Source organism: Gambusia affinis, linkage group LG21 (assembly GCF_019740435.1).
Source record: "Gambusia affinis linkage group LG21, SWU_Gaff_1.0, whole genome shotgun sequence".
Lineage (NCBI taxonomy): Eukaryota > Metazoa > Chordata > Actinopteri > Cyprinodontiformes > Poeciliidae > Gambusia > Gambusia affinis.
This window is the reverse complement of record NC_057888.1, coordinates 21,332,349-21,342,221: the sequence shown is the minus strand read 5'-3', so window position 1 is coordinate 21,342,221 and position 9,873 is coordinate 21,332,349. Positions and strand designations below refer to the sequence as shown.

Here is a 9,873-nt window from a genome sequence, read left to right as displayed (position 1 = left end):
AGCTAAACCAGGATCTCTAGGGAACTGTGTTTATAATAATGGACATGTTGTTCTAGGGACGGTGCCCTGGAATTTGTGTAACAGAGTTTACACCTACTGCGAACCGACACAGGATTTCATCACCTGCACAGGGAGGGTTGCTGGTGTTTATCTCCAGCTACGTTCCGGGCGAGAGGCGGGGTTCACCCTGGACATTTCGCCAGTCTGCCGCAGGGCAGCATAGAGACATACAGGACAAACAACCATTCACACACACACTCACACCGAGGGAGAATTTAAAGAAACCAATTAACCTGACAGTCATGTTTTTGGACTGTGGGAGGAAGCCGGAGGACCCGGAGAGAACCCACCATGCACAGGGAGAACATACAAACTCCATGCAGAAAGATCCCCGGCCGGGAATCGAACCCAGGACCTTTTTGCTGCAGAGCAACAGCTCTACCAACTGCGCCACTGTGCAGCCCGTTCAAATCATTATTTTTCTTATTAAAGGAAAAAAAGCTGATTTTGCTATTGTTTCTGTTCATCATGTGAAAACGTTACATCTGTTCTGTATTTTGTTGATACCCATAAACTATATTTAAATTCTGTCCTAAATAATTTAAAAAAATTCAACAAAAATGCCTAACGGTCAGAAGTTTCACATATCTTAAATATTGTATCGTGATACTGACATAGTATTTATTTGATGTCAGATCAATATCAAAATATGCACATGTGTAGTATCCTCTTAAATGTCAGAAATTGAGTTCTAATTAAAGCATTTTACTGAAACTAATATTTTCATTTCACATTCAAATCTGACAAAATGATTTATCCACAATCAAAATATTTTGAGTTGTTTTTATTCCTGAGCACAAAACAATCAACTTTAAATGCAAAATCCAAACTGGATGGCAACTGACAACAAAAAAATGTTTTTTGGAAATACAACAAATTTTTGCACACAAAAAACAAGCTAAGTAAAAAAAACAATAATAAACAACACATTATAATCCACAACACTACAAACGTGTAAAAGATTCAACTTAATGTTGAACTGTTGACTGTTGAATTACAACTGAGTCATCAGACTCAATGTAAAAAGAAAAGCTCTACAACTACAATCACAAAGTACTTACAGATGTAGCACGTCTCAAAGTGCTTTACAAAATGAAACCAAAGAGTCAACTCAATCAAATCGGAGATGTCAAATATATACGTTCTAAATGGATCCTAGTTACCAAACAAGAAAGTCAAGATCAGTTTAATAAAGAGATCTCTCTACTGTCATTTCAGTCAGATCAAACCAAAACACTGAAAAAGAAACCAGAATCACAAACTATTTACAGATCTATTCACATATGTACATTCGGGATGTTAACCTTCATCGACTCATACTGGTATCGGTACAGCAGGTGTAATAATAAATGACAGTTTCTAAATTATCTCTTGAGTCATCAGCTTTTAAAGGTTGGCAATTTTTTGTCCCCGTGAACGTTGACATTTTGATTTGAGAACGAAACCCTGTGCTGTATCAATGGCGACGCCTTTTTTTTTTCAGACTATGTAGAGTCCCCCAATGATTGGCAAGTTGCCTCAATACGCAGAGGATGTAAACGGTCCATAACTTCTCATGTGAAATTTATCATAAACAAATCGACTGAAAAACAAATCTGTCAGAGGAAAAAACATAAAAACAAACTTTATATTTCTTCTTGTGAAACTTTTCTTGATACGGCTTCTTGGAGGGTTATTTTGAAACTAAAATCTTCTGACAAATTTAGGTGAAAACTGACAAATATTTACAACTGGTCATAATTTCATCCACTTTGGCAAAATGTTTAGCAACGTCGGAGAGAAGGTAACCCCCGAACAAGATGCCATGGTATTCTTTTAGTAGTATGCTGGTGTTTTTGAGCTAAACTTATTTTTTGTAAATAGGGCATAAAGTTAAAATTTGGTTTACTTGGACTTTAATACAGTCTTCTGAAAGACTTTTAAGTGATTTTTAGGAAGAAAGGGCTTCTTGCTACAATTTAGGGCCCAATTAACCCAACAGCAAAGTTTTTGGACTGTGGGAGTCAGTTGTAGTACCAGGTGGTAACCCACACACGGACTGATTCTGGTTTCATTATGAATCAGTGCTGCACTGAGTATAAACGTGCCTTTTCACTTTGAGGGTAATACCAGTGCTACAACAAAAACCCAAGCTTTCTCCATTGTCAAGTCTCAGTTAGTTCTCTAGCCGAGAACTAACCGGGCGGGTTATGCGGTAGAAGTTCTAATGACGTCGTCCGCTACCCTTGGACAGCCAGTGTCTGTGGAATCTCTCTGAATATTTTGTTTGTTGCAGGTTGCCCCGTCCAGTTGTCATACGCGCTCACGCAGTTGGCTGCATTTTGGATAAGCATCATAAGGCAGAGGGGCCAACGCAGATGGATGTATTTTGCAAGGGCATTTTACACGTAATATTACTTTAAATTTCTGCTGCATGTTTAGGACCATTTTGAATTATCCATCCATCCATCCATTTTCTGTTCACACTTGTCCCTAATGGGGTCAGGAGGGTTGCTGGTGTCTATCTCCAGCTATGTTCCGGGCGAGAGGCGGGGTTCACCCTGGACAGGTCGCCAGTCTGTTGCAGGGCAGCACAGGACACACAACAATTCACACACACACTCACACCTAGGGAGAATTTAGAGAGACCAATTAACCTGACAGTCATGTTTTTGGACTGTGGGAGGAAGCCGGAGAACCCGGAGAGAACCCACCATGCACAGGGAGAACATGCAAACTCCATGCAGAAAGACCCGGGGCCGGGAATCGAACCCAGGACTTTCTTGCTGCAAGGCAACAGCTCTGCCAACTGCGCCACTGTGCAGCCCTATCATTTTGAATTAATATAATTTATTTTCTGGAAGTTATTAATGAAAATCAACAGAAGGTCTAGAATTGCAAATTCATACCAAGACTGTATTATTACAGCCAAGGTTAGCAGATATTTTTTCTTATGCATACGCTTTCATCAAACTAATGCTTTTCATATACATTCTCATGTTTATTTGTCATATTATCTGTCTGATGTCTTAGTAAGCTCAAGCTTCCCCTCCCATCGCTAGTGTCAGTCCCTGTCACTTTAGTAGACATATTATTTCTGCTGATTTCAGTAACAGAAATGTACTTCTTCAAGCTTGGGAAACGAGTAACCACAAGATGTCTGAAGTAGTTCTGGAATTTTCTCCCTACGAATGTGTAAAAGATTGGACTGATGCAGAAGTAAAAGTATGCCATGTTCCGGGTTACCTGAAGAGCGAAATTGAGTTTCTGTTTAGCCTCACAGCTTTCGAGTTCACCGTGCAGGAGCTCTATTATGTTGAAAGGAGTCCAGCAGATAAAAAACAGCAGTACAATGACAAAGATCAGTCTGACCGTCTTGAATTTAGTAGCTATCTTGGATGATATGACTGTGATTGCGATCCTGATGTAACAGTAGATAATAACAGCCAGAGGGAGGATGAGGAATACAAAAAGTTGAATAAAAAATCCTGCATTTCTCAGCGTTATCACATCTATATTTGGGAGGATATGGGGATACTCTTCACAATATGTCTTGTTAAAGCTTTTAAATTTGGTCATGATGAGCATTGGCCTAATGCAAGCCAAACCACTCACCAGCCACACCACCATACAGGAAATGACTGCATAACGTCGATTCCTCACAGGAGTGGCAGTCAGCGAATACACAACAGCCAGGTGTCGGTCAAATGTCAGCAGAGCTAAAAAGAAAACTGAGCTGTAGAAGCCCAGGTAGTAGGCACTGAAGACAATCTTGCACATAGCTGAGCTGAAAATCCATTCAGAGAGCTGCATATAGACGGCCACAAAGGGAAGGCTGCTCATGAAGATGAGGGAGGACGCCACCAGGTTCAGCAGCAAGATGTTGGTCACAGTGGTCAGCCTCTCAAACCTGGAAGGACGTTGGATAGGAGAGAGTTAACATAAAAGTTAGAGAAGTCTAACATAAAAGTTAGACTTCTTATGTTTACTTTTTTTTGTCTATTCAGAAGCTAAAGGGAACTCTGTAACAACAAATCCATCACAGGAAGGAGGTAGGAGATTTAGGACTAGGCATTAAATTAGACAGCAGAAACATCAGGTTACACCAACATTCAACTGAGATCCTTCAGAGTTCCAAGGAACAAAATCAGTTAGCATGTAATACACTTGATACTCCCCCCAAAAAATTTAGAGAATCTATCTACGGCAACAACTGCAGGAACCTTGACACTGGAATTCAAACCAATACTTATGCAATACTTTGTATTGGTTTTGCAAAAAGCTATAATTTCACAAAAACAATGTTTTTTTAACATGATTAACGTGGTTATGAAACGTATGGGTGTGTGTGTGGGCGTTTGCATGTATACTGTATGTGTATGTATTTTTTTGAGTACACCCATGAAATTGAAACGTCTTTCAAGCTTGACTTTGCTGTTCTTTCTGTTTTGCAACATTTGTGGAAATGTTCATGACTAAACAAAGTCTCTGTTTCAAAACAAGTTGCACAGTTCAGCATTTAAAAAACAAATGCACTTATTGGAAACGCAATCTCTGAAAAACTAAATTTTTGATTGAAAGTTTGGGCACCAAGTTCAGGTGTGTTTTTTTTTTTTTTTTGCAGATCTAAATTGGTTTATTTTGCAGAACAGCTATGGAAACAGTTTTGTCCCATAACATGAATCACCTGATCGACAACCAGATATTGGCTCTGGCACAAACCACAAAGAAGACGGCAATAAGCAGTTGGAGGATGTTTTTTGAAGATTTATTCACTTGCATTTCTGCATTTACACACTGCATCAGTGACAATGTATTGTTCACATTAGTGAATGTTAAGGTTTTGCACACATTTGTAATGGAAATGCCGCTGATGACCTTCAGTAAACCGTCCTGCTGGATGAACATGTAGCGACATCGTATTGTTGACTTAACAGCAATCTCTCATACTGATCATGCATGTAGCGAGAGTGGAAAGGAAAATCCCCCATTTTGGTAAATAGTAAACTGTCTGTATTTGTAAAACACTTTATCAAGTCAAAGTGCTGTACATTGCATTCAATCATTCACACATAAGAGAATGTCATTAGAGAGCTGCGAAACCAGACTGAAAATAATTTATGTGCAGAGACTCACACACCTGATTAGAAACTATTTTCTCAAGAGTTTCATATAAGAAAGGAAGATGAATCTTAACTCTAAGAGATGGTATTTATATGCCATTGTCTGGGCTATTGCATTTTTTTTTTTTTTTGTAAGTGCTTGCAGTTCTTCAAATTTCTGTAAGTGAAAGGAGTCAGATAACTTTGGGCAAAATGGTCATTAGGACAACTTGAACGATTTAAAATGTACTGCATGAATCATTTTCAGTCCAAAGCCCACTGTGTCTTTTTTTTCTCCACTTGGTGTCTGTCATTGTCATTTGAGTTTCCATGAGAACAGAAAATATCCTCACACTCTTCTTCTGGAGGTAGAGCTGTTGAAGAGGCTTGGTGGAGCAGTGAAGACTCTTGGGGGTTGAGATAGAAGCCTTCAACCCACCCACTCCTCTCTACCTACTGTACTTCACTCTGTAGGAGTGAAAATAACAAGCTTCCACAGAACCATGACTTCATCTTACAGTCTCAGTGTTTCTTTTTTTCAGACAGCCTCATTACATCCCCTCACAAGTCTGTCTAAAATGTTCTCGTCTCTTGAGCCACACACACTCTGACTGTTTAAAATGGCAGAATAAAATGTTAATTTTTTTCTTTTTGTATAGAAGGGTGTTTTCTAACTCTTTCCCTTTGCAAATTTGTTGTCCAGTTTTTGATCAAACTTCAGAAAGGGCAGGTTTTTTTTTTTTTTTTCATTTGCTTCATCTAAAGTTGCAGTTTTTCTGCATCTCAATTAGTGAAATTAATGGGCTCCCTGATTTCCGCAGTTCTGTTCATTTCATTGCCTTCACACATTTGACTGTCTGAAAATAATTCATGTTTACATTGTACAAGGTATTCCATAGAAGAAATTTAGAAAAGGGGACCATGGTGACTGAAAAGCCCAACTAGGGACATGTGCGATAAATTAGCTTACGCTGTCAGTATTTCTCAAATATTTTTTTTTCCACAATAAATGTTAAAAACTTTATACTTTGTGAAAAACTAAACTGGGGCTGCACAGTAGCGCAGTTGGTAGAGCTGTTGCCTTGCAGCAAGAAGGTCCTGGGTTCGATTCCCGGCCCGGGGTCTTTCTGCATGGAGTTTGCATGTTCTCCTTGTGCATGTGTGGGTTCTCTCCGGGTTCTCCGGCTTCCTCCCACAGTCCAAAAACATGGCTGTCAGGTTAATTGGGCTCTCTAAATTCTCCCTAGGTGTGAGTGTGTGTGTAAATGGTTGTTTGTCCTGTCTGTTTCTGTGTTGCCCTGCGACAGACTGGTGACCTGTCCAGGGTGAACCCCGCCTCTCGCCCAGAATGTTAGCTGGAGAGGCACAAGCAACCCTCTCGACCCCACTAGGGACAAGGGTGTTAGAAAATGGATGGATGGAAAAACTAAACTGTAGAAGCTGGCAAGTAACCAATGCAGTTGTAAAAAGTTTTACTGTATCAAGTCTAAAAATGCACATCCCAGTGAATCATTTGCACTTTTTCTCTTTCAAACTGAGTAGGTTTGATTAAATGTTACTGATTCACTTAATAAACTGATTTTGGAAATTATTTTGAGACTTAGGACAATAAAACAGCAGTTTTGATAATAAGGTCATACAATACTGGAGCCAGTTGTTCGTACAGATAAATTATTAAATATGAACACATCCCCAACAGTGTTGAAATTCTCAGAAGGGAAGGACGCTGGAGGGGCGTGACAGAAAATAATTGAGAAATAGTGCACTATAAGCACCATGACACAGGCAATGGGACTGCTGTTTAAGTCAGTTTATCTATAACTCTGTGTCTGTTCCCATGAAATAATCCTGAGATAATTAAAATAGGACTCGTTGTGCTTTGGAAGAGATAAGACAAGTAGATATTTGTGGGTGGCGTCACCACAAGATCTAAGATAAGAGAGGTTGTTGACAACCTCAGCTCTTTGCAGTGTTAACAGTCTGTGTGTTTTCGCTAACAACCTTTCAACTTCAAACCAGGAAGTGATTGAAACATATCAAAGGTTTTGTTCTGGCCAAGGAAAACTCTGAGGAAATTCTAGTCTATGGAAATGAGACGATGTTGCTCTGCAGAGGTTTCGAGTGGCACAAGTGGTTCAAAGAGGTACGAACGAGAAAGACTGTTCCCCATGTTAAGTACACCAGATATCTGATGCCTCTATATCAACTGACTGATCCAAAGTGAAATCTGGAATATTTGGGCAGGTTCAGGGTCTGTGTAGAGATAATGTCAGTATTACTGAATGAGTCAATACGGGTGTGTCCGGGCATCCTGGAGTGATGATTCACACAAGCCGGAATCTTAAGAGAGAGAGTCATCACTATTGATGAGTAATGAATGTTTGAGGCTACCATAGAGACCAAGCACCACAGCTTTCAGTGGAACAGTCTGCTGTGAGGACAGCAAGATAGTCAAAGTCCAAAGTCATCCTCATGTTACTTGTGATTTCAATACCAGAGGCATCACCCATGCAGAGCTGACCACTAGCTGTGTTTCCATTGACCATCTAATGCAGTTAATGGAAACACAGCAATTCTTAAAAAGCTAATTATTTGATCAAACATTTTAGCGCAAGGAAGAAGTTTTTTTTTTTTTTTTTTTTTTTTTGTGTTGTTGTTGTTTGTTTTGTTGGCCGTATTGAAATTGGCTCATTTCACAAAACATTTTCACAAAACACTTTTTGCCTCATGATCAACAACCAGATGTTGCCATCATGAAGAAGAAGAGGACAGGAAGCCGTTAAAGGATGACAGTGCAGATGTTTTTAAGAACAAACTTATTCATGTGTTTTTTCAATTGCGTTTTTTATTTAATGGAAACACGCAACTGCAAAATTGGGTGGCGGGAGGGGTTACATTAGCTGACTATTGACAACATTTTGCCTAAATGTGTCTTGGAAATGCAGCTAGGAAGTCTGCAAAGAGGCGATATACTCTCTACTGCATGGATGTGCTAATACGAGTCAGAGTTGCATCAGGAAAATTTGTGTCCACTTTATGACACTATTGCAGAAGCTCACAATGTTCTGAGCATCGGACCGTTCCTGACCCACAGCATGGCTGTGCTGGACCAGCCTCTCTAATCATAACCTGGTATTGTTACCAGGGAGCTGTAGAGGAATGAGGACGTGTGTTAGACTGAACAGGAATTAATTGGAAGAGTAAAAAATGTGGTTTGTTTTATGTGAACACTTTGACCCCCAGTTCTGTTCTTTTTCTGACACATCTTGTGGTTCTGTGTGACTCTTCTATGATCCTGACTCAATGTAACTTTATGGATTTTGGACAAATCAGGTTTAATCAAGATCATGTACTGTAAAATCCGACATATGAGCTCAACTACAAACATATTGTTTTATCTTTAAAATTTATATTTAAAAAAAACTTCAAGAAATATCTACAGCCCACTTTTAAAATCGAGCATAAATGTTTTTGCTCAGCAGTGGGTAAACCTGCTGTTTTCTGCGTATGCTTTATTAATAAATAGAACTTAGAAATTACATCTCGGATTTGGATGAACATAGATTATTTATTTAAGATAATTTCGTATCTTATTTCATAAGAGGTCTGACTAGAACTTGGCTTTTATATGCACTTACCGATAGATGATGATCAGGACCAGCCCATTACCAAGGAGGCTGAAGACAAACATGAAGTAGTAGACGACTGATAGCTGAGCTCCCAGGAGGTTAGAACTGTCGTGGTTGCATGGTCCGACTGGTTCTTCTGTCCCATTAATTGAATAGATGTCATATTCATATTCAGGTGTTGTTGTGTTTTCCATCTTTGTGTAAATTCTGTCAAAAGCAGAAATAAAACACAAAACATTCTCAAGGTCATCCTGCAGTAAAGGACCTAGTAGCAATTACAAAGAAATCCAAGCAACTTAAAGGAATAAAAAGGAATAAGATGTCTTACTGCGGCTGAACAGCGCCAACTTTTCACTCTGAACTTTGGTCCCGCTACAAACCCACTTCAAGTCACTCACTTATAAGTCAGCAAGCCAGAGGAAGTTCCAAAGAAGTGTGGGGCTTCTCCGAATGTGTGTGCGTGCCTGTGTGTGTTGCAACAATGTCTCTGCATGCAACAACCACACAGCACTGTTCACCTTCTAAAGTCGCCTGCACTCAGACAGAAACCGCTCACATGTGCAGCATGTTAATATCACAGAGTCATCATCAAAGATAAACATCTCTGAACACTTTCAAAATGACTGCAGAATGAAGAGAAAAACAAAAACAAGAAATGGGCTGGATGCATAACTCAGATAGATAGATAGATAGATAGATAGATAGATAGATAGATAGATAGATAGATAGATAGATAGATAGATAGATAGATAGATAGATAGATAGATAGATAGATAGATAGATAGATAGATAGATAGATAGATAGATAGATAGATAGATAGATAGATAGATAGATAGATAGATAGATAGATAGATAGATAGATAGATAGATAGATAGATCAGGGTTAAAGTAGAAAGTAAAGTAGAAGAAACTGCTTCTACTTAAAAAAAATTTAAACTGGAAAAATGGCTTACTATTTTCTACACTTTCAGGGTATTACTGATGACAAAGCTACACTCAGTATTTCATAAAACATGAGGCTCAGTGCATCCAGACAGGAAAAAGCTTTGAGCCTGATGACGACAGCCTTTAACCACATTATTCTGGTAATTCTGCTGCATCA

The 9,873-nt window shown here is 39.1% G+C and overlaps 1 protein-coding gene across 1 annotated transcript; it reads right to left on the bottom strand.

The window, feature by feature from the left end:
- Positions 1-831: 831 nt before the first annotated feature.
- Positions 832-9,287, bottom strand: LOC122824333 (C-C chemokine receptor type 1-like). The gene is made up of 3 exons (XM_044104805.1): positions 9,099-9,287; positions 8,780-8,977; positions 832-3,949 (listed from the first exon to the last, which is right to left on the bottom strand). The coding sequence occupies exons 2-3, from the start codon at positions 8,962-8,964 to the stop codon at positions 3,013-3,015; spliced, it is 1,122 nt and encodes a 373-aa protein (XP_043960740.1). The 5' UTR covers positions 8,965-8,977; positions 9,099-9,287; the 3' UTR covers positions 832-3,012.
- Between the last annotated feature and the right edge of the window lie 586 nt (positions 9,288-9,873).

Bases quoted from the DNA above. Each gene is read 5' to 3' on its own strand.
- LOC122824333 (XM_044104805.1), bottom strand. From the start codon at position 8,964: ATGGAAAACACAACAACACCTGAATATGAATATGACATCTATTCAATT. The intron at 3,950-8,779 runs GTAAGTGCATAT...ACGTCCTTCCAG, and splicing joins GTCCTGATCATCATCTATCG to GTTTGAGAGGCTGACCACTG.